Consider the following 26,193-nt stretch of genomic DNA (forward strand, 5'->3'; position numbering starts at 1 on the left):
CCTTCCAGGGTCAAATATGCTCCCAAGCTTCAAAGGTCATCTGTTTGCTAATGACTTCTGAAATTATATTTATAGCCACACTGAGGGAAGAAGTATTTCAAGAAGAAGGAAATGGTACACGATACCAAATACTGCTGAGAGGCTCAACAATATGTGCGTCGAAGTGTCTATACGTGGGATTGGATTTAGTTGTACATGAGTCACTGGCGAACTCTGTGAGGTTCTGTTGGTGGGAGCAGGGGAAAAGCTCTCATTTTGCAGATCAACCACCTAAACCTGATGAGGCGACATGTGCCCAAGGCATACTGGTTGTGTTGTTTCATAGGGAGTGTAGTCTGGGCTTTCTTGCTCCTGTGTCAGCAGAACACTCCCGTTTGGGCCCTGGCTAGCCCATCCTGCTATGGTCAAGTTACAAAGTCAACCCATTCAGGAACCATCTGGGGTAGGTGACAGAACTAGTTTGTTGAGAGCAGTGTTTTGCCTCGGGCTCTAGAGTTTTAGAGCATCCCATCCCTCCCCAAATCCAGTCCTATATTAGGTACCCCATTTTTCCCTATCAGAATCTGCTCATTCTAGTAATTAGTGCACACTCAAGTTTCTGTTCTTGCCATCTATCTAGATCCCAGATCCACCAGCCCTTCTCCTTTGAGAACTCAACTAACTCTTCCTTCAGTGCCATGGGGGAGTTCTGCCTCTCACGGGGAGTCCTTCCATAGTGATACCTAGCTCATCATCCCCTAGAGGAGACACAGAGTCCTGCCCTGTATTAATCCACATCACCACAAATAACTGAGTTTGTCTTAGAACACAACATTTAAACTACAGCAAAAAACAAACAAACAAACAAAAAACAACTCTCCATCAGATTGCAAATCGGAATCATATTTGTGTAAGCAGCTTCTATAACTGTCCCCAGTGATCCTTACCTCCTGGTATTCGTGTCCTTGTACAATCCCTTGTTTGAGTATGGGCTGGATCTTGTGACTCATTTATAATGAAGGGAATACAATAACAGTGATACAATATCACCGATGACATTAGGTCATAAAAAGACTGTGACTTCCATCGTGCTGGCCATTCCTCTTACCTGCCTACAGTAGAAGCCATCCTGCCTATGGGGAGGCCCACAGAGCAGGGAAGTGGGGGGGAGGCCCCAGTCCACAGAAAACCAGGTAGTGGAGCCTCATTCTAATAGCCCACAGGGAACTGGATCCTTCCAACAACCACGTGAATGACCTTAAAAGTGGGTCTTTCCCCAGTTGAGTTTTCATACGAGATCACAGCCCTGGCCACAAACCCCACTTGCAGCTTTGTGAGAGATCTTGAAACACAAGCCCTCAGCTAAGCCATGCCCAGATTCCTGACCCGGAGAAACTGAGATAACATGTGTTTGTTGTTTGAAGCTGCTAAGTTTTGGGGTAATTTGTTACACAAAAACAGGTTTAAGAGTAGGGAAGAAACACATCCAAGACATTTTTTTTTTTTTCCCTAAATCCCAAGTCAAAATGGAGATGGAGAAATGCATTGCTGAAAATTGAACATGACAAATGTGGTGTTAGTGAAGGTTATTTGACTTCTGATTTCCAAGGTTAACTATTAAGAAGAAAATAACATTCAATTCCCACCATCCCAACAGAATAAATGGAGGAGATAATTAGTTGTCGCTTGCTTGGTGTCACTTGTTTGTTTTATGTAGCTGTTTTGGGCAGATGGAAAGTGAGTCTAGCAACCAAGTGCAGTGTTAGCATTAATGAATTCCCAAAATATTCTTTTTTCTGGGGTAAATTTACTTTATAACTACCACCATTGCCAACCAAAAATTAAATCAATAAATCAGGATGAGGAAATTGTCAGGAGCTAGGAGTCCTGCTAGAAGAAAGCAAGTGTTTATGGGTTGAATTCCCACAGCACTCTGTAACTGGCCTGTCACCCAATTCCAGGGCCATGGGAGGCCCAGAGAGAGAGAGAGAGGCAGTCACAGGCCGAGGGGCATGGGAACACTTCAGTACTCTGGGTCCATGTGGGCCTTAGTGTCTTTGAGGCACATTTCTCCACTACTCGTAAAGGAAAAAAAAAAAAAAAGCAATCATTGCCAAACTCTTTTTGTTTGTGTTCCTGTTTCTGGCAAGGAATAAGTATTTCTAACTTATTAATTCTTTGCTAGTACTATCAAACTCTGCACGCTTGATACTGCTCTTTTCTTTCTGGTGTGACTGGTCTCCCAGCAACATCACTCATGCCTCAGAAAGAGGGGCATGAAAGCAAGGTGTGGACTACCAGTTATGATGTTAACACAGTTGTCATAGTGGGAGAGGGTTGCCTGGTACAGAAATGGCCCTTTGAGGTTTTTTACATATTCACCGAATCAAGGGACAATCGTGAGTGCTTCAAAAGTTACACATGATCAAAACTGGCAAATAAGCCAAAAAAAAAAAAAGAAACCCTAACAACAAAACCACTTATTTTTGGAAGGAGCCCTCCCTTGAGCCCTCCTCCCAACATACATACATATTACCCACACATATGAGCATATTCACATCCATGCTTGGTTAAAGAGAAACACTCTCAGGTGATAACAATCTACCCACATAACGAGAACTATCAGAATAATAATTGCAAGCAATACACGCTTTTTCTAGATATTCCTAAGCTTAGTGTCATGTATTTAAAACATCTATGTGATTTACTGAATGTTGTTCTCATTCATTCAAATATGTCAACAGAATGTAAACATAGCTATTTGTGTTGTACTGAACATCTTGCTATCTGCAAACATCCAGGTAAGCAAAGTAATGTTTCCATTGCTGTCTAGATGCTAGATGTTTGCTGTCCCAGCCCTTCTTCCCACAACCAAGAAGCCAGTCACTTTCCTGTTTTCTAGTCTAGGGCTTAGCTTGGATAATCCACACAGCTAGCTCTTCAACGATTCACTAATAACTAGAAACTAGCTGGAATGTTGGACATTCATATATAGGAAATAATCAAATATGAATATACTGTTAATCTTTTGAGGGATTAAGTGGATATACGGTAACTGTGGATGTTCAGGATGGAAGTCCCCTAGTGCCAACCCCTCAAGTTGAGGTGGTTGATACGCAGACTATTTGCTCTCATGCTTACCCTGTCTTTCCTTTGCCCATCTCCACATGCATAATAAATTTGGCAAGCGCAATATTTAGATATTAACTTGGGGACCTAAGTCAGAAGTAAAATACCATTTAAAAAAACTCTTTCTGGGACACCAGGGTGGCTCAGTCAGTTAATTGTCTGACTCTCGATTTCAATTCAGGCCATGATCTCAGGGTCCTGGGATCAAGCCCCGCATTGGGCTCCATGCTCAGTGTGGGGTGTGCTTGGGATTCTCTCCCTCTCCCTCTGGCCCTTCCCCCAGCTCGTGCTCGCTCGCTCTCTCCCTCTCGCTCTCAAAATAAATAAATAAAATCTTAAAAAAACAAAAAACAAAATGCCTCTCTGTAATCTTTGATGTAGCGACATTGTCGGCTCATGTGTAGTCAATGCTGGCTTTTCCAAATCTATCTTGAGTCATTCATTTTGTTCCCTCCCCTCCTCCTCTTCCTTCTTTTGTTCACTGAATAAATATTTATTAAGCATCTGCTAGGTTCCAGGCACTGTAACAAGTGCTGGGAATGGAACAGTGATGCACTGATAAGATACTGTCCATGCCTTGCTTTAATGCCCTTCGTTTGCCATGAGGGTCACCTGCAGATCCTTCCCGAGAAGCCTGTGAATTTCTGCCTCTTTCTGTCTTTCAGAGGGTGAAAGACCTATTTTCCTGGACCTTGGAGTGCTTGGCCTGAGCACGGGGAAGATGAAGGACCCAAGAATGGATGTTCCCAGAGGAACATCAACCACCGAAGGATAAGCCATTATGGACAATAGCCCAGCTGGCTTACCTCTCAGTGGGACGGTATCCCAGAGGTGCCTGTTCTACTTGGGTCCCCGTTGCCCAGGCAGTAACCCACTCATGAGCATATGTTTACTCACTGTCCTCCCTTCCTGCATCAGTTCCCCACTCCCTCATGTCCTTGGACTCTAATCTTTGACTCAGGATTAGCTTTGGGGGAAACTCACTGACCTGACAAACTCATTGGGGAGACACAGAAAAGTTACCAAATTGTCACAAAACTCCTATTTTTTTTTTCCAGCTAGGAAAATAGCAGAATGCTAAACTAATTCAAATCGAAAATCATCTAAACCTAAGCTGCCCGGTAGGTTTGCAATGGTATTTTTAACATATCCCTAAGTGTCGTGAAAATCCATAAAGTATTCATTCAAGTGAAACTTGAAGGACACAGAAAACACAGGCATATTCTCTGAAAGAGTTATTGTGTGACTGGCATTTTTCATTCTCCAAATTTAAAGATAATCCTTTGGCATTTGGGTCTTTGGACTGGCTGTACTGCTCAGCTTTTTGTGAAAGCTAAAAAAGCATTTCTTATTCTGCAAAACAACCATTAGACCCTGAACCAAACCAATTCTTCTTGGTAAACTTTACTCGAATGCTATTTTTTATCAACATCACATGCCTATTAGAAAACAAAGAACAGCTGGCGTTTCACTAAAGTGATTATTTTTCATTATTGAATTCTGAATATTCAGTGTTACCTGTCTCTCTCTCTTTCCCCCTCTTGAGTCATTGCAAATTAGGTTGCTATATCCAAGACACCTCAGTTTACTTGAGGAAAGGGGGCAGGATGAGTAGGAACAGAGGTGGAAAGAGAGAAGCAATGTTACTTCTATAATACTTTTCAGCTTCATATGGAATGAACAAAACAAAGACAATTTTAACACCTGCGCAGTCAATAAATGTCAGTTTCCAGAAATCAGCTCCGTAGCCCTTGAACTGACGACAGTGGTGAAGCTGATTCCTGAATATGAATATGAATGTAGATTTCCATGCTGTCATGCCACCTAGACTTATACGGTCTAGGGTCCCCGTACAGAATGGGAACTCAATTACTTGACATAAATAAGACTTCATATTTGCAAAATATAAACTTTCTAATAGCCAAACTTCTGGTCTCTCCTCCGATTATAGCTTAGTTGTCGTAAACTCAGAATTCAAAGTCAGATCTTGATTGATATTGTATCCTAAACTTGTACAGGCTTGATAATAGAACACTGCCTTTATTTAGTTCTTTTCAATCTGCAGGCTTCTACAGTGGTTTTATAGTTACTCAGAGTTTGAAAAGAAATTACTACTGTAGTGGTGACGTCTTCTCAAAAAGTAAATAGTGACAAGCCAACCAGAGATAAGGCAGAATAGTATGAATAAAAGCATCAATTCCTGAAGGCTTGGATTAGAATTTGGGAAGTGACTGTTGCACCTTTCAAACCAGATGTGGCTGGTGGTTTCTGTGGCCTCTTGCTGCTGACATGGTGGTCTGAGGATGGGAATCCTTAGAACTCCCATGGAAACTCACTAGAAATGCAGAAGGTCAGGTTTCACCATGGCCAACTGAATCAGAATATGCATTTCAATAAAACCCTCTGGTGATGTACCCGTACCCATGCACTCAAATCGGAAAAGCACTGTTGTACAACATGATATAATACGGTATAAATGGAAACAACTGAAAACGAAGTTTTTGTCCCCAGGGCTAGGAGGGGAGTGGGACAGAAGTTATCAGAGAAGTGTGGGGGGAGGGAGGTCCAGACAATCAGAAAGTAAAGGGGTTTCTAGGCCTATGGCCCCCCAAAACAAGCCCTGGTCAAGGCTTGTTCACTTATTCTGTGTATTCAATGTAAAATTTGTGGACTCCATCCACACCAAGCAAATATCAGCTTGACCAGCACGCCTGAATTGTGTGGTCGTTGAGAACTTCCTTTTGACTCTCTGAAGCTCAGTCTATTCATCTGTTAAACAAGGAAATGACACAGAATAAGCTCTGTCTAGCTCTAAAGTCCTATCATTCAACATACAAAAAAGCAACAGGGCTGGGGTATATAGTTGGGGGGGAGAACGTTCAATGTAACACAAGGATATTTTCATAATTCTTGTGCAGATTTCTTTGTGATCTCGGGGCAATTTTTACATTAAAATGGGATTATTGTTCCACTGAGTAACTTTTTTTTTTTTAAGGAAAAACATTTATTTGTGAAGAATTTGTTTCTGTATCGAGAGTAACCATTTCTTCACCCTTGCTTCTTCTAAAGGTCTTACTGCTTCTTTCTACTTTCCAAAAGTCAAGTACACTGCACACATGTATCAGAGAAGGGAGAGAATCCAGCCAGACGTGGAGAGGAAGAGAGAAGAGTGAAGCATGTCAGCACTCTCTGCAGGCACTGGGCTGAGAAATCATGGCACCCACTCTGACTTCATCGTGCACTCCAAACCTTGGTTCTTTCACGGGGTCTCACTTCCCAATTCTAAAGTAATGCAGTCTCCCCCCTCCTGCCCCTTATCCACAGGAGACACATTCCAAGATCCCCAGTGGATGCCTGAAACCTTGGCTAGTACTGAGCCCGATAAACACTGTGTTTTTTTCCTATACAAACACACCTATGGTGAAGTTTCATTCATACACCAGGCAGAGTCAGAGATGAACAATAACTAACAATAAAATAGAATAATTATAACAAGATATCATAATAAACGTTCTGTGGATGTGGTCTCTCAAAATATTGTATTCTACTGTACTCAACCCTAACTCTTTTTGTGATGATATGAGATGATAAAATACCAACATGATGAGCTGAAGCAAGGTCAGTGACATAGGCATGACACTGTCAGGCTACAATTGCCCTTCTGACTATGTCAGAAGGAAGCTCATCTGCTTCTGGATGTGGTTGACTGCGAGTACCTAAAACCATGGAAAGTGAAACCACGGAGATGGGGGACTACTGCCCTATCCTTCACTGTAGCTAGAACCGGAACATAATGTTTTATTCTACACAAGCATCCCTGTACAATGTTTGAATGGCCACACACACTGACAAGCAAAATTTAAAATCTACGCGCTTCAACAACCCCTGGGCTCTAAGCTACCAGGTAGCTTCTTTGGGACCGATTTTCCCTTAACTGTTATACCGAAAGTTGTCCTGAAGCATCCCCAAACTAATCTCTGCTCTTTTATAGGAAATTGTAATTTATAATGTTTAGGCAATGCTACAGTGAGGTTACAAAATAAACAGCTAAAACGTTGCACTACTTTTGGGTTTCAATTCACCGTGATATTAAAGAGAAACTCTTGCATCATGGAAGTTGAACTTGGATCGAACTTTCTCAGCTGAACACTGTCAGCTGCCAGAGCTTCAGGCAAGAACCCAGAAAAGATAAAACTCCAGTCATGATGGAATTAGCCAAGCAGTACCAGGCCAAGGCCAAATGAGAATAGGCGGCATACACCACTCCGTTGTCAACAGAACCCCTCTAACAGTGTCACGTACTGAATTTTCGCAGTGAATGTTAGCAACAAGATGGCAATTAAGGTGGGTGTTTAAAAAGGAAAGCATAGTTGAATATGTAAGACACCCCAGAGGACTCTTTGCTTTATTCCCCTGAGAAGTCGCCAGAATGAACTAGAAGCCATTTAAGTATTACACTTACCTCTGCTTCAACATTACTTGTCCTCGAGGACTCCCTATCAAATTTGCATCTTGCCTAACTTGGCAAGGGACCCCACTATGAAAGACAACTGCAAAACCCATTTGTGTATATGAAATGACAACAAAACTTTCACGCAAACAACTCCGCAGACCACCAGAAACGTTCATCTAGATATCTGGCCTGATCTCAAACTCAATAGAAAACAACCCTCTTTGTAACCCCACGTTTCCCAGCAAACTCTTCCTCCAGACCTCCCTGGGTTTTGTGGGTGATAACATGACATTCCCAAACTGGAAACCTGATATTCATTTGGACTGCTCTCTCCTTCATTGCCCGGGTTTAAGCAAATCATATTGATTTGTTTTTCCCAATATTTTCTGTAATCTACCATTGCTTTTTTCTTTCTATGGAGCCCAGTCTAGTTCATGCATTTATTACCCTCATTTGAGCTATTTAGAAAACTCATCTCCCATTTACTCATTAATTGATTTGGTGCATATTTGAGCCCCTACTATGTGCTGTAGCCACTGTGTTAGGGGTTCGAGGATAAAAAGGGGAGCAAAATGGACATGGTCTTAGTCCTCAGGGAGTTCGTGGGCTGGTGGAGCTCTTCCGATTACGATACATTTTGCAGGACACCATCAGGTTACCTTACGAACACACTCTGAATCATATATTCATCCTGCTCAAATGCCTCCAACGACCTACTGAAAATAAAGCAAACCAAAAGGAAAACTCTTCCGACCATTTTAAAGCTTGCAAACTGGCTTCTACCTGCTTCTCTAGTACCCTATTTTACTATTTTCTCGACAAACCATCTGGTTGAAACCACCCAGCTCAATCTCCATTTCAGGACACTCCACATTTCTTGCTCTTTGCTTTGTTACTGCTGTTTCTTTTCCCAGAAGATCTATATCCTCCACCATGATATTTTTCAATTGTCATACAAAAAATGTTCTTTCTCCCTTCTGAACTTCAGTATTTGGTCAATTTACATAATACTTAATGTACTCAATAAAAATGTTCCCGATTTCTCATGTGATAGACTTTGTGCTAGGGACTGGGATCTAAGGAAGAGCATACTTTCTCCTATTATAATTCACATTTCCACCTTTAGAATCTTTTGGTTCTTAAAGGCAGGGATCATAGTACCTTGCAACCTCCATAGGACCTTATATATTTCCTTGTTCATAGGGGTGGTCAATGATGCAGCTAGTAATAATGATATTGTTAATACCAACAGTCATTTTAAAATTTCACTATTTATATGTCAAAAATCATCTTCATTATTCATTAAATATTTTTTTAATGGTGAACTATCCACAGAAGCCTATTTCACTTAAAGCCTAATTTGGGAATGATGTCCCTTTACCTTAGGAGGGGAACTTGGTGCACTATAATGAATCATGAGCCACCAGATGTCACTCTTGTAGATGCTAGTTCCATTGGTCTGAATCTGGGTGAGGAAGGGTCTCGAATGTTGTATCATAGTGGCAAAGTAGAAGTTCTACTTATTCACTGGATACTCGTGCTCCCAATATGGAGTTCTCTTTAGAATCCCTTATGTAGCTCAGTACTACTCCTTAAAAGTTACATCCCCCCTCCCCCACAAAAAGCATAACAAGCAGAGGGTTAAGGATGAATAGTCTGGCTAAATGGTGAATTTATTTTCTCTGTTGGCTTGTGTCACTGCTCCAGTTTGGTTTTATATAGTGTTATGTGAGTTTAATTGTTGCTTATTTGAAAAATGAAAACAGCAGAGGATGCTTGAGTGGTCTGGGCCCAAAAGGAAATCTGTATTTTTGCCAGAAAGAAGGAAAAGGGAAATCCATAACAAGAACATTTACAAAACCTCAACCAAAAAGAAAGGTTCGTAAGGTTTAAAAATATGTATATATACATAAAAGTGAATTTTATTAATTGGTATAATACTGGTAGCTTGAAAATCCCACACCTCAGTGGAGGCAAGTGTTTCCGAAGGTATAAAAACCAAACCAGCCCTGAACAGGGACAGAAACTCTCCCACCTGGTGTTTTGTCAAAGCTCGGTGGACAGCAAAATCAGGAACCCTTCAGGGAAGCCAGAACAGCTTTTTCTCCCCACGAGTATATTTTCTACAACAAAGTGGTATTAAGTAAATCTGAGAAAATTGTGTTTAACATATAATCTTATCTTGGCAATGTCCCTTTAAATGCAAAAGAAAATGAACGATGGGAGATTAGGAAACAAAATTATCCAAGAGGCTGCAATAGCTCTTTGAATGCTGGAGTCAGGAATTCTCCTTATTCTGCTCTGGCTCGCCTTCCTGCAGGGGGTGTGTGTGTGTGTGTGTGCGTGCACATGCGCCCGCGCGTGTGTTTTCCCTTCAATCTTCTCAAGAAGTGCAACTCTGACATAGCAAATAAGGAATTCTAATTGCAAAATTATACCTTCCATGGAAACCATTTTCTACTCCTCTGCTCTAGAAGCTCTGAAGATATGGATGCTTCCACAAACAGAATGAATGAAGCTCCAATTCTCTACGGGGACAAATTCAGGAAACGGCAGGTTTTCTCTTAAAGAGTTCAACCGATACACAAAAGCTCTCGTGTGCAAATAATGGAATTCTCAAATTGGGATAAATGCGCTTTTAAGAATTTTTATTTTGATCATTTATTTCAGGTAACACTTGTGGATGATATAACATAGCTTTGAACTACAGAGCAGATAAGGAAAATCTAAAAGGAAAAAAATTAGGGCAGGCCTTTATTAAATTTTAAAGTACGCCTTTGCTATACTCATAAAGAGCCAAATAGGGTATCAAAATCTCTGGAGATCACCAGTATAATTTCTTTATCATGTTCCATTTAAAATTTAATTATGCAGTCTACAACAAGAAGAATCTGAGCTGTTTAAATAGGTCATGCGGTGAGTAACTTAACAATATTCTAAAGTTTTCCTTGTAAAGATCGTTCTTTTCATAGTCTGTTACACATCAGAACACTATATTATAAAACAAGTGTAATTTAATTCAGTCACTACGGACTCATATACATCTACAAAGAATGAAATGTTTTGATTTAGGTAATTTAGAGAGGTAATGAAAGTCAAGTTTCTGAGAGAGCTGCCCATGTTGGATGGGCAGTATCTGCATATATACTTTCTTTGGGTAATCATTTTCATGCAGGATAGCAAGGTCAATGGAATTTTTTGTTTAATGTTTGGGGCATTTTGCTTTATTATTTTTCAATAATCATTCATAGCAAGGCAAAAACCTCCACACTGAATAATTAACATATGAATTAGAGGTGTGTATAGCCTCTGGCTTGCAGCTACTCCATCATTCCCCACCTCAAATTTCAACCAACATGCAACTCCTAATTTCTTTATAATAAAATAACAAAGTGAACACCGTGTTGAGCACTTTACCTGTATCACTTCATTTCATTCTCAGAACAGTTGGTCTTACTAGCATCCCCATTTTTCAGAGAGAGAACATGAGGCACACAGAGGTGAAGACACTCATCCACAATCACAGAACTAGTAAGTGGCCGAACTGTAATTTGAAGGCGTGCTGGAGTTTGGCTCCACAGCAAATGGGAGAAACCACTTCACTAGGCTGCTTTTTACAATACAAAAGGGACCTTGTCTTAGATATGGACAGTGCTCAAATGTTGGTGAAAATAATTAGCATAAATCCATCTTTGAATGGACCACTATAATAGCTACCACGTATTGATTACTTACTGTGTGCCAGACACTGAGCTAAACTTATTCTCTGCTTTATCTTCTCCCACTGACACTCTGATGCAGGTATCATAATTTTTCCAAATTTACAAATGAAAAACTGAGACAGATATTAACTAATCTGCTCAAGGTCACTCAATTAAGAAATAGCAGACACAAGATTCAAGCATGTCTAAAGCCCCATCTTCTAAGCTCTATGCTAACACATACTCAACAGCAACAGCTCCAAACAGCCTAGTAGTAACAGTCAAATTTAGGTTAGTAACTTTTCAGCCATTAAGATGAATGTTTCTGGGTGCCAAGTATATAAAGCAGTGAATAGCATGTGAAGGTGAGAAACGGCAGAAATCATACATCTGGTCTACCACTGGTTCTCTGGGTGAAGGTTTCTTCAGTGCTTCTTCCCCCGCTTCCTACTACCTCTCTGTCCCCAAATCTAGTATGCTGAAGCCCTAACCCCTAAGGTGATGGAATTAGGAGGTGAGGCCTTTGGAAGGTTATCAGATTTAGATGAGGTCATCAGGGTGAGATCCAGATGATGGGATTAGAACCCTTAGAAGAGACACCAGAGAGCTTTCTCTCTCCCCCGACTCCCAGCCATAGGAAGATATGGCAAGAAGGCAGCCATCTGCAAACCAGGGGTCAGGTCCTCACCCAGACACTGAATACTGACTTGGCCAGCACCTTGATCTTGGACCTCCCAGCTTCCAGAACCCTGAAGAGTAAATGTTGTTTAAGCTATCAGTCTACGCTATGGTATGGTGTTTTGTTATAGCAGCCAGAGCAGACTAAGATACTTTCTAATTCAAACTTTTATGCCCTCAGATGGTCAAAGACTAATATAAATATTTTCTTTCTGGCCCTAACATATTCAGGCACTGCTAGGCACTGAGGATAAATAATGAATAATAATGGTTTCTACTTAGTGGAGAAGGTGTAAAAGTCCTCCATTAAACTGCAGTATCAGGTAACACAAATGCTAGGAGAGGAGTTAGCACCTGGGGCTTTGGAAATTAACAGAAAGAGCATACAACCTTTCAGGACAAAGAAGCCTTCATAGAAGAAATGGCATCTAAGATGTGTGGCTTCTTTTTTATTGTGAGCTAGGTAGTGAATCTGAGAGGGAGGGTTCTGGGCATTGTAAGGTCTGGGGGTACAATGGTGTCCTATGTGCAGAATTTTAACTCCTTTTCTTTCCCCAAATCCATCCTATTAATTTGCACAGATTGCTCTTTAAAAACAGTTTAGCACATTCTCTGGATGAACAGTATCAAAGAGAATAACAGCTCCTCAGACTGGGGTCTAAACTCTTCACATCAACCAATCATCCCCTAAGCTCCTCTTCCCACCTCTGCACACTATCCAACAATATGGTATCACTTCCTGTTCTCTGCATACCATCCCTGGGCCTCTGTGATGACTTTCCCTCTGTGTGGAGTACACAGTCCTCTCCACTGACACATGCTTCATCCCGACCCATCTTCTCAAATCATGCTCGGGTTGTTTCACGATGCAGTCCTGTTTCCTCTGATCAGAAGCGGCTCATCTTGTTGCTGAAAGCCCTTAGTGCCCTTTGTTTGCTTATCTAAGTTGTCTCATCTATCTCATGGCATTAAACACTTTCCACCCAGCACTCTGATGAGCTGTGCCTGCTACAGACTAAACTACTCAAGGGAAGAGACAATGTTCTGTTTGTTTTCTACCAAAGAGCCTGCAACGATCCTTGGCATATAGTACTTGATGTGCCTTTGCTGAATTAATGAATAAATGATAGATTTTGTAAATGTTTAACTGCACTAGACTTGGGTCCAGGAAAGCTGGGGGAATTATTCTTTCTTAGGGATCATAAAGACAGGAAATGTTCATCAGTTCCAGATTACTTAGTAAGAGGTTGGCCTGGAAATACCAACATTTTTTTTTCCCTACTTCCCTCACTCCCCAGCCCCTGGAAAACAATTTTCTACTCTCTGTTTCTTTGAGTTTGATTGTTTCGTTTATTCATTTCTTTGTTTTGTTTTTTTAGAGTCCACACACAAGGGATACCATGCAGTATTTGTCTTTCTCTGGCCTATTTCACTTAACATAATGTCCTGCACATCCATTCATGTTGCAAATGGCAGAACTCCTTCTTTCTCATGGATAAATAATATTCTAGAGTGTGTATGTATGTACATATGTATATAGACACATCTTCTTTATCCATTCATCTGTTGACAGACATTTAGGTTGTTTCCATATCTTGCCTATTTTGAATAAAGCTACCCTGAACACTGGAGTGTAGGTATCTTTCTGAGATCCTGTTTTCATTTATACCCAGAAATGATACTGCTGAATCTATCCTTATCTTTGGTAGTTCTATCTTTAATTGTTAGGGGAAACTCCATATTCCATAGTGGCTACGTCAATTTACATTCCCACTTGTAGTTCACAAAGGTTTTCTTTTCTCCACATGCTCACCAACATTAGTTATCCCTGGTCTTTTTGATGATAGCCATTCCAACAGGTGTGAGGAGATAGCTCATTGTGGTCTTGATTTGCATTTCCCTGATGATTAGTGATGCCGAGCACCTTTTCATGTACATATTGGCCATCTGTATGTCTTCTTTGGAAAAACATCTACTCAGGTCCTCTGCCCAGATTTTAATTGGATTGTTTGTATTTTTACTATTGATTTGTGTGAGTTCTTAATATATGTTGGATATTAAGCCCTTATTAGATATAGGATTTGCAAATATTTGTTCCTGTTATTTGGAATTTGAACTGAACAGATTCCATGTAATGGAAGAAAAAGACTAAGATTTCTGATTGGCCATATTTCTCAGTCATAGGCACTGGGTTTAAGTTAGATGTCTGTGCCCTGTGGAGGGCTTTGGTAAGTAAAAGAATCTATTTCTTGTTGTCTTCAATATGAAATGCTATCTTCTTTAGAAATTAGAAGATAAAAATGTTGGTGACACCAAAAGCAGAGGCAACAAAAGCAAAAATTAGCAAGTGGGGCCATATATCAAATTATAGAGCTTCTGAACAGCAAAGGAAACTATCAACAAAATGAAAAGGCAACCTATGGAACAGGAAACAACTGAAGACCAAAATTCCATAGGTGAAACTGTAATATAATGACTTTTCTCTCTGATAGTCACATAAACAAGCAGTTCTATCTTCTTGGTAGAGGATCTCAAATAATAATCCTACGGCATTTGCTAGTGCTCTAGAAATCGGGGGCTCGGTTACAATATATTTAATATTTATATTCCCTAATCCCCTCAAAGTAGGCACAGACAAAAGATCAAGTTGTTGGATTAAAATCTAAGAAAAAAGTCCAAGTTTTTCTTTCATGACTTTCACCTTTGGCCCCTGCCTCTAATAGCTAAAATCTCATAAAACATGGCCTCTGAGTTACATACTTAATTATCTCAAGCTTCGTTTATCAGTGAGCCTCAGCGAGCATCCTGACCTCTGGGTGTTGTGCTATAAGAACTATTGTAGCACTTCAGCTACTTCTACTAAGGTCTATTCCATTGCTTTATTTTCTATACTATTTAGTTTATATTAGGAAAGTGAACTGTGTCAGCAAAGATTAAAGCATGAAAATGCTCTCCCTTTTTCAAAAATAGCCACCAATAGTACATGATTATGCTAAAACCTCCATTAATATAAACCTCGTTTATACCTGTACTCAGCTATCCAAAATCAAGGGCTAGCTCTGTATAAGCATCATTTATATTAAAACCCCAGCTGACCATAACTAATTTAGTGCCTCCTTTCCATCTGAATAGTTGGGGGTTTTACCATAATTTAATTAAAACACATCCACCTAAACTAAACACCCTTCACCGTTTAGAAAGATCTTGAAAGACATGCTTGTAATGGGAAAAAACAAAACAAAAAACAACCAACTGTTCAGATTGCTAAATTGTTCTTTGCTACAGCAAAATAAAAGCAGGGAGTCACCTGTGAGATTGAAAATGATCATTTTTCACAGTTCAAAAGCTAGAAACATACATTCCATTTCCAGGACACTTCAAGACAAAAAGGGCAGCATGAATAGTACGTGTAGCCAGTTTAAATATTTGTTTTAATCCCAACAAGATCATTGGTTTTAATATTTATAATATAATCACAATGCTTAGCGCAATGTTGCTCATATAATCTAATTTTTTTCTGGTGACATATTATTACTGGGCTTTAATTTCAGCAATGGCAAGAATTCAAAAACACATTTAGGTTATCATTAGTAACGAAAAACAAACCTGGTACCTGTTCAAGCACCTTGTGCACATATCTCATTTCAACTTCAAAGCATTTTTAACTACCAAGACACAATCCACTGCTACATGATTTGTACGTTTTCACAGAATATTATCAACCAGTGGCCAGCTACTTTAAATTAATGCCATGTAAAGCAATTAAAGTTGAAATACTCCACCCCTGTACAATATCTGTAAATGGCCTTTCAGAAAATTTCAAGATAGTCAAAGCCAATGAAAACCAAGCCATAAAACTGCTTTCAAGTGGTACCGTTTTTCTTCCCAGCCACATATCACTAGGTAGCAGTTTCCTGAATTTTCCATTTTTCCTAGATGTCAAAGCATAAACATGTTTTTAGGACTCAAAGGATAAAAAACACAAAGTGTCATGTTCCACTCATCATTAGGAGACCAACAAACAGAATAACTACAGGTGCCTTGTTCTAAATAGCACCAAGGTTTTCCGAGGATCATTTGCACTTTGCCAGTGACAGTCTGGAGAAATGTGCAAAAGAGGGCCGGAAGCTGAATGACTGACTGAATTCTACAAGACTGTACAAACGAGTGCTAGCAAAAGAAACTGTCGGCCACCAGCAGAAGGATTCGTCACCAACATTATTAACATTATTTCATGTTCATGCGAGGCAGAGAAATAATTGTCAGTGGATAGGTCCCACACTGCCCTGGAGAAAGTAAAAAGATACCTGAGACCACATTAGAAGAAGCATAATTGAGGAAGAACTGACATATTATTTCTTACAACCTAATTGCTGTGTGTTACAATGACTGTGAAGTGCAGTTAGGATGGGATTGTTGTCATGTTTATTTTCAACATGATGCAACATTAGAATAGCAACAACCCATGAAAAAAAATAGGTAGGCTCATTACCAAAATACCTCCCACCAAACTGCAGAAGGGATCAGATCCTCCCTCGAGGAATAAACCAGCTACAACGGAAGATCGTTCACAGTGAACACGGGCATTGGCTCTTGGTATTCACAACAGAACACTACTTAATAGAATTCAAGGTGCACACCAGGTCTCTCAGACATCTGAGTAATTTTTATCTGCATGATTATAGCTCCATGTGGGTTTCATCTGACAATACAAGGGTGGTCTGCTCCTTAGCCATCCTAGAAAAGTCTGAAGGTCATTCTGCATTCCATTATTTTGGGATTAACTTCCTCACCACAAACATGTTCAAGTCTCTCTCTCTCTCTCTCCGAAAATGACAAATGCTTAGGTCTGCACAGCAAACTTTCTCCAGAGTGAAAGCACAATGACAAATAAATCCAGTGGGGACACACATACCAGAACACACATCTGCTTCGAACCCTGCAAACCGGCATGGACTTGAAAAGTTTCTTTGGGACAGTATCCAAAGAATTAAGACATAGAGTAATTTAAATATTTGGATCACAATAAACAGTTTTTTTTTTTGGCAATATTAATCATGATCCTATAAGCAAAGATTTTCTTTACATAAAAAAAAAAAAGCAACCAAATGTGCTTATCTCCTGGAACAGATGGTAACGATATGTACTTTCTCCCTATTCCCTAATGCTGTTCATTATCACATTCTGCTGGCTCTTCTTTTTCTTGTTCTTGAGATTCTCATCATTTTCATTTCCTACAGTTTCCAGGAAATACACTATGCCCTATTCACTCATTCATAAGTGGTTATGGAACACCTTTAAAAACTAAGGAAAGATGCTAGGTGCTGCCTACAATGCCCACTAAAATACCTCTTAAAATACTGTCACTCCCTTTTTTCTTTTTATTCTTTCTTCTAATAAATAGTAGTAATCATTTTTGATAGCTAGTTGTCTATAATATGCATCCTGTTAATCATATCTTATTTCATACAGTGACATAAAATATCAAACATATATAAGGCACACTGATCAATGTATATATTGATTTCTTTTCCTGGTGAGATAATATTACTAAGTATTTATTTCAATGACAATAAGAAATTCAAACATATTTATATTATCATCAAAACTGTGATGTAAGTTCTTTCATGGAAGCTTGGACTTCTTTCATAACTCTGTAAGTCCTTCAATGCAATCACAATAGTAGATACACTGAAGAAAAATACAATTCATTTTGCTAATTCCCATGAATAGAGGAAGCAACATGTTTATGATTTCTGCAGAGAATATAGCTCATGTATACATATTTATACATCTCCAAATGCATGGTATAACTTTCAAAAAATGAGAATGATTTCTTTAAGTCATACATGGACATTTCTCTCATTTCTTCTTGGTTACATCTCTTATATGTGACTCATACACAATTTTTGGCATTTACATCGTGAAATACGAGGTCTTAAAATCTGATGTGAGGAAGAGAAAGTTACAAAGGCCTCTCCAAGAAGCTACAGCACTTCTTTTGAGGTGCATCAGAAATCATGCAAAGAATAAGCAAAGCCAACCTGCTCACCTTGGTAGACTTCCCGCTAACTCGGTGGTTGTCTCTCTGGAGGAGAAAAAGAAGATACGTACAATTAGCTTATTTCAGTAAATTATAAAAATTTCTTTTATAAAGCCATAACACAACACGCCAAGGCATTATAATATCATATGTGTGAAGAAGATACTGTATATGCACCTGGCTTAGAAATTTACAATCAACTAATCACATTTCTCATTAATTCCCACAAACATTTCAATGGTTATTTTCAATGCGATTTTATACACATGCAAAATATCTGCCTCTGCTTTCTATTTAAAACATTAAAATTTGAAAATGTACAACACACAGAAAGAAAATAGGAAAGAAAAAAATCCCCAACCACCTTTTAGGTATTTCGCAGTTAAACAAAGCACCTGTATTTCTTTTTCCAAGAATCCTTTAGGAACAAGTTTCTTTAAGAATGTGTCTTTGTGTTGATGATCTCTGTCACCTGAGGTTTATGAAAGAACACTGTATAGCACAAAATCCAATTCTTTTAGTAGCAAATTGCTGTTTTTTATTTCTTCATTACAGTGTCATACCAGGTGGGATTTTTTAAGGCACATGCTATGATAATTCAAATGGCACAAAAGACAAGTCACTAATTGAAAGCTTTATAGTGTACTAATAAGAACGACCAGAGACAAATTTCAAAAACTACCTTTCTCCTAATTGCAATATCCTATCTTTCAACCAGAGATGTGTTCTTGGAAATTACAGGAAGCAAGGAGTAAGAGGTGGAGATGGAGGCTTAATGATGCGATAGTTTAAAAGTGGAGGTGGGCTCAATTTTGTGTTGGGGGATTAAAGGTGCAATTCTTAGGAACAGTGGTACATAATCTTCTTCAGGCCATATAATCCCTTTAAGAATCTCATTAAAGATACAAACTCCTTACATAGGGTAAAATAATAATACACCTGTACATAGGCACCAAAATACGGCGCACAATTGTAGAAGGTTCGTGGACCTCCTACAACTAACATGTCAACTCTGAGTTAGGAATCTCAGCCTTAAACTCACATTGTCTTTACTCATCTTGACCACCCAAATAAAGGACTTCCTCCTCCAGGAATTCTCTCTGGCCCTCCCAGCCTCTAGAACTCTCTCCTACCTACTGTCTGTGATAGTCCTTGGGCAGCACAGGGACTCGCTGGTTCCTGTAGAGCCATACCACCTTGAATTAATGAATGATTTATAAATGAGTGAATTAAGTTGGGCTCCTACAGAAATATTCTTTCCTAAATAACCAGATATTTTTTTTAAAGATTTATTTATTTATTTTAGAAAGAGAGTCGTGAGCACAAGTTGGGGGGGGGGGGGCAGTGGGAGAGGGAGAGAGAGAGAATCTCAAGCAGATGTGGGTCTCCATCCCACGACCCATGAGATCATGACCTGAGCTGAAATCACGAGTCAGATGCTTTAACTGACTGAGCCACCCGGGCACCCCAATAACCAGATAATATGAACCCTTCAGCTTTTATTGCTACAGAAACTAGTTTTTGAGAGAAAGCCTCCATTCCTTTAGCAAAAACCACAGTTGAAAGTTTTGTCTGTGACACTGTTCAACGCTTTACATGTATTCCTCTCTTCTAAGAATTCCCTGCCTGCATGAGAAATTTCTCATTCCAAACAGAATCAGAACTGTGGGTACCCCAGCTAAGAGGCACCCCTCCCTTTAGTCCTCCTTTATAACATTGATGGTAACAAGCATCTTTTAAATTCTATTTTAGTATTTATTATTTTGTAACTTGAGGCCAACATATGTGAGTACTCCACAAATATTTGTTCGATTTGCAAGGAATGAATTAATGAACTTTTCTGACCTTCTTGTTGCCCTGGAGGGTTAGATCTGTGTTTAGAGCTTGCTCATAACAATAGCAGCATCCCAGGGTCAAGGTACATTACGTTCCCTTCTTTCTAATCTTTTAACTCTTTAGCTTTGCTTTCCATATTATATGTACTTTAATATTATGATTCCCCCTGGTATCTTTTTTAAACACATTGGACATACATTATAATATATCCACTTAAATCACACTGTGCGGCATTTCTCAGCCTCGCACTATAATGACAGTTGGGGCCGGATCCTTTGTCATAAAGGCTGTTCTGTGCATTGTAGGATGCTTAGCAGCAGCGTTGGCCCCTACCTACTAGAGGCCAGTAGTACGTGCCCTCCACCCCCCCCCCCCACTTTGTGACAAATAAAATGTCTCTAGACATTGCTAAATGTCCCCTGGGGCAAAACTGCCCTCCGTGGAGAACTTTTGCAGCAGAACAACAGAACTAAAGTATCCATAATTGACTTCTGTTTCAAAAACCTTACTGGATTGAGCAATATTCTCCACTGCCATGGAAAAACATGGTGACTGAGCCCTGTCAAGAATGCCCATCTCATTCTGGCTCCTGGCACCTAAGTATGCATGTTGATTGTAGGCTGTGTTTGTTTCCCAACCAATTTGTTAGGGAGACTCATTGTTATTTTCAGATCTAATTAAACAAGATATAAAGCCAATGAAAATGGACCACAGAAGAGTTCTCATTTCTTTGAAAACTAAGTGGTATTCTTTGGAAAGAGTAAAAATGACGAGTAGCTTAAGAAAAATGGATCTTGAATTAGGACGAGGGGAAAGACAACCATAAATACTGGGGAATGAAAGACGTGATTTTCACACGTGTCTTTAAGTTCTTATTCCTCTTCAACAATAAACTAGAAACAGGTGGTAAATTATAGGTGTGATTTATGCATGAAAGACAATGCAGGACTCCACTCAGTAGATTCACATACTCAAAGCGTTGGCCTTACTTTTAGAGCAGAAAGGCTGCGAAAGAAAGTTCTGCTCTCCACATAGGAAGTACTCGCAGGGAAAATTTATGTTTCACACAAGTGTGTACTCAAAAGTGTATATCAGAATTAGACATTACTTCATAGGAAAAGTAATTTTTAGTGAACATGCAGGAATGGATGAACACAGTTTAAATTATAAGATGTTACCTAAAAACCTGATGATTCCATTGGAGCATGTAGCGCCACGATTTTAAGAAAGAACACGAAGAGGAAAAGAATCATTATATCTGACTACAGTAATGCAGCTGGACTCACCAACCAAATGCCATTTTCGAGATCAGCAAAACACTATAGAGCTTTTAAAACGACGACCTGTTCATTTTTACCCATTTGCTATTGCTAATAAATAATCTGAATTATTCATGTTTTCATGAATTTATACCTTTTGTAAAGAAATCCTTGAGGAAAATATATTTAGCATAATATGCTATGCTTCTTCTGGATAATGCTCTATCAAAACACACTTGAGAGAACAAAGGATCATACAGAGCATTTTTAGGGCAGTGAAACCCACTCCGTATATGATACCATAAAGGTGGACACATGTCCTTATACATTTGTCTAAGCTCATAGAACATACAAGGCCAAGAGTGAGCCCTAATGCGAATTATGGACTGTGGGTGGTAATAATGCGTCAGTGTAGGTTCATCGATGATAACAAACGCACCATCCCGGTGGGGGATGTTGATAGTGGGGGGAGGCTGTGTATTTGTGCGGTCAACGGGAATATGGGGAATCTCTGTACCTCCCTGTCAATTTTGCTGTGAACCTAAAACTACTCTAAAAAATAAAGACAAAGCTTTTTCCAATGAACTTGCATACGTTGCTAATGCCCATTAGTAAAATGACTTTTTAAGCATAATTCATCTTCAGCACTAATATTTATTTATCCAACATATTCACTTAACACTTAGCATATGTTCAGCACACACCATGCTGGGTGCTTTCGAGGCACCAAGATGAATTAGATCCTGTTCCTTCTTTTCAAGTGTTTCTACTCCAGTAAAGGATATTATATAAGGTATAAAGTGGTGGACACTTTTGAATTTTATGCTGAGAGCTCTTTTAAGCCAAAGACCATGACTTACTTGTTATTTTGAACACTCAGTTCCTAGCAAAACCCAGACACCTAGTATATATGAGTGGAATAAAACCAAGAAACATTTCTATTTGCAGGTAATTCCCACCTCCTACATTCATTTCATAAAATGCCTGTTGGAATTATAGCAATTTCACTAATTTCCTTTCTTTAGTTACCATTACTAAGATAATCCGATTTCATGAAGAGAGCAGAAGGCTAAAAACTAAGTGAAAACAACGATGAAAAAAAACAACAAAGCAGACTTCTGTGTTCCAAGACATAGAGCTGTCCTGGGGGCTAAGAAGGAGACTGAAATAATGGAGGGCGAGCGACAGGTTGCATATCCTTGGGCAATTTCTTCTGCCTCCTAGCTCTCTAAATCCCAGAATGTAATAACAATGCTGCCCTTTGATCTAGAGTTGTTGGATCAATCACCAATGTGAACAAACAAGAAAGCTCTCTGCAAATCTGAAGTTGTGCCATAAATTCAATGTTATCAAAGAAAAAAAACAGAAGAGACAAGCACCTTTCAAAAGAGATGAGTGTCCCGTGGGTATTACACAGCTTTTCTTTTTTTGTAGATTATTTAGCATCCTTTAAAAAAAAAAAAAAACTTTAATTTTAAATGTGGAGAACATTCACCAGCGCACAGTGGTGCCAGGTTTTATCATCTGTCTGAAATGGCGTTCTTCCTCATCATGTCCTATCCCTTTCCATTCCTGAACTATGCAAACAGTTCTTTTTTTAGCAAGTGTTGAGGCAAGAGCACACCATCTATTTCTGTACAGCTTGCCAGTTTCCAAAATTAGCTGACAACTGTAAAAGAGAGGACAAGAGCCCCCATGCTGATTGTGTGGCGGCACGATAAATATTTTTAAGACCTAGAATGCTTCTCTCCAATGGCAGGTACCTCGGATTCTTCCAGAAGTCCCAAGACTTTTAAAATGTCAAAATGCATTCTATTCTTATTGTATGTCCTGCAAATGATTGAATGTTTCAGTCATAGAAGAGGTGAGGTTTTCTTTAATTCAGAGTGAAAGTATGACAACGAAGCAGATTTTTTTTCTTTTTCTTTGTTTCCTCCTTATTTATTTATGTCACCTGGCGTGGGGCAAAGTATGGACATTTAAAGTTGATCCATTTCCCAATATGATACCCACCAGAAGATTCACTTGGAAGCATCATTACAAATGCATACACTAATTTAAGACCATTAACTTTTGTCTTACATGGTGAACCTTAGCTCCAGGAAATCTAAAACACCTTAAGAGATTTCCTCTCTGAGGAAGAAAGCCCAAAGACACTGCTCGTTCCTCTTAGCCCAACACCATTCTCTCCCCATCAATCGTTTATCTGTCTTTATGTTCTCTTTGTCCCTTCTTTATCTCTTCCCTCCTGCTCTACCACTCCTAAATTTACGCTCACGTGATTAAAAGATCAGTGTGTGTGCTGCCGTGCCCGAGTGTGTGTCTGTGTATAGACACAAGCAGTTACTCCCACATGGTAAACACTATACACACCCACATAAGCTCACACTTTTTGGATTCTCATTTAATACGAGCCACTATTACAGGCCATTTACATGAGTTTACTCACTTAACCCTTACAAAAGCTTCATGTAGTCGTCACTATGATAAAAACACAATGGAGATGAGAAAAACGAGGCAGAAAAAGTGTAAGTAGCTTCTCAGAGCCATGTGGCTAGTGACAGGGCCAGGATTTGAATCCAGGAATTCTGGTCTCAGAGTCCATGGTTTTGACCAGGATGCTATATTGCTATGCAATATTTACAAGCTACAAAATGTGTGTGTGTGTGTATGTGTGTGTGTACATGCATTTCTTTCTTTCTTTTTTTTTTTTTTTAGCAGGATGGGACCCCGGCAGAAAAGCAGGGGTGGGGGCAAACCTACAGAATCAGTTGGAAGGGCAGTGGCAGGGCTGGAGGGAAGAGGGGTGGGAAAGAAAGCCAGCCAAGGTGGCCTGGAGACAGAGGTCACACTGAACCCTCCATGACAGCAGAATGAAGGGGAGGAGAATGGGGTCTCAGTGGCTGGAAGGGGTCAGGTTTGCGGCAGGGCGAGGGTGGGCTCCGGCCTCATCTGAGACCTGCAGGCTGCCCAGGCCTGTCCTGTGGCACAATGCAGGCTGAGGGCTCAAGCAAAGCCCCTTGTGGGCAGCACAGGAGGGAGGGGCCCAGAAACGCAGGGAAGGAAATGGGGTGGACGCTGGGCAGTGGTTCTCAGGGTAACGGGGCTGCTGCCTGGCAAGCTCACTAGAGGTAATAAAATGGAGGCACAATAAAAACACACACGTTTTATATTTATGTACATATTATATATATATAATACATTTAGTTATTTGGTTTGGGTTGTGTGCTACAGCAGGTAACGAAGAAATGGCCCCACTATCAGGAACTTTATGATGTAGAAGGGGGAGACAGACCAAAAACGAATGAGCACATGGATATTTATTACTACCTTCCAGAGTATAGGTGACAAAGAAGAAAGGAGCAGGGTAGGCACAGAGTGCTACTGGGGGCATTATTTTCTACAGGGCGGCCAGGAAGGGCTCTCTGTAAGGAGACCCAGGGAATGTGTTAATGCGCGAAACACACCCATTCCCTCTCCTACCTTAACTTGTCTGCCCGTTTCTTGCCTTGGCACTCACTATTGCATCTCACACTTCTTTTCAGCAACTATTCATCTAGGACCCACTGCATGAAGCAGACAATTCTAGGTGTTGCTTTGGTGGAAAAAAACATGATAGGCGGTCTGGATCTGTATACTCAACATGCTGGCGAAGGAAGAGGGGAGACCAGCCCCTAGGATACACTCATGCCCTCACTTAGAGAACGTCAGGTTTTGGCAAGAGCTACTTCAGGCTGCTTCAGAGGCCGGCCGGCCCCTAGGCCCACTCCAGGCAGCAACGCTCACAGAAGAGGTCCTGCCTGCTGACCACCTCCACAAGAGCACCACTCCAGGCTCCTCGGCCCAGCCCGCGTGTGCAGAGGTGACCTCTCCCACACTCTCAGGCAACGGCCTCAGGTCTATAAGGTGGCGTTTCTCTTTAGGTCACTTGGTGTTCGGCTCCGGCTGAGGGTTATCACCACAGGGAGATGGAGCTTCCTTCCACCAAGTCCCGCAGGAAACAGGGACAAACTGCAGGGGTGTTTAGACGTAGGGATTTGCATCCGGCAGCAGGCACGCATGCAATTTCAGTTGTCAGAAGACTGGCTATGGGAAGATTAATTCAATCTTGGGGCACCTGGGTGGCTCAGTCGTTAAGTGTCTGTCTGCCTTCGGCTCAGGTCATGATCCCAGAGTCCTGGGGTCGAGCCCCGCGTCAGGCTCCCTGCTCATCGGGGAGTCTACTTCTCCCTGTCCTCCCTGCTCATGCTCTCTGTCACTATCTCTGTCTCTCTCTCTCAAATACATAAATAAAATCTTTTAAAAAAAGATTAATTTAATCTCATCACCCCATCCAGCCTCCTAATAGGGCACATCCTATTCAGAGTGCTTGCTAAGATTTCTTTTGCCTCAAAATTTCTTCAGATTATTTTAGCATTCCTTACATAAAACAGCCATAACTGTGTGCCTTTCTTCGTGTTCTTGTGCTCCAGTGCCTGGAAAACAAAACTGCCAAAGATTTCTCTCCATCAGCTCTGCAACATGGCCCATCTGGCCCCATCGGTCACCTGTGAGGGGCCCCTGTTCCAATAGCCCTGCTGCCCCTTCTGTCATTTTGAGAGAGTGTTAAGGGTTTTTGTTTTCCTTTCTTTCCAAAACGTCATCTGGACACTTAGCTCAGGAACTTAGCACCCGAGAAGGGGAGGCTTGTCCTCGACGCTGCTGGTGGCGTTGGGAAGAGAAACCATCTCCACACATACTTGGGTTTACCCGTTAATCCGCCTCTATGCTCCTGAGTCTACCACGGTTAAATCACGTATCCAGGAAGGACCTGAATTGGCCACACGTAACAATTCCCGCTCCTTAAAACTCACTTATTTAGACTTTAGAAATAGCAAATGTAACCAGCCCTGGAGGATGGTCGCAGAGCCTACAAATGGCATATGACGTTTCATTTACCAACTTGTACTCTCAGAGGCAAAAAAGCAAAAGCAAAAACAAAACAAAAACCAGACAATGTACATGCAAGGCTGTATGTGTACGTTTTAAAAGCTTTGTTCACAAAATGTTCACATCTCTCCGAAAAAACCAAAAACAACAACAACAACAACAACAACAGAGAAGAAAAGGTATATT

General features: G+C 40.3%; 1 protein-coding gene across 3 annotated transcripts in view; it reads right to left on the bottom strand.

The window, feature by feature from the left end:
• The window catches only part of CELF2 (CUGBP Elav-like family member 2), a 797,242-nt gene that overhangs the window by 371,476 nt on the left and 399,573 nt on the right, over positions 1-26,193 (bottom strand). For all 3 annotated transcript variants that reach the window (XM_027593429.2, XM_027593422.2, XM_027593424.2), the window contains one exon: positions 17,993-18,028. Coding sequence is in view for 2 of the 3 variants with exons in the window: in XM_027593422.2 (XP_027449223.1) it covers positions 17,993-18,028 (36 nt within the window). In the remaining variant the exon portion in view is untranslated. The remainder of the gene's footprint in view (positions 1-17,992; positions 18,029-26,193) is intronic.

This window comes from Zalophus californianus, chromosome 9 (genome assembly GCF_009762305.2).
Source record: "Zalophus californianus isolate mZalCal1 chromosome 9, mZalCal1.pri.v2, whole genome shotgun sequence".
NCBI classification, from domain to species: domain Eukaryota; kingdom Metazoa; phylum Chordata; class Mammalia; order Carnivora; family Otariidae; genus Zalophus; species Zalophus californianus.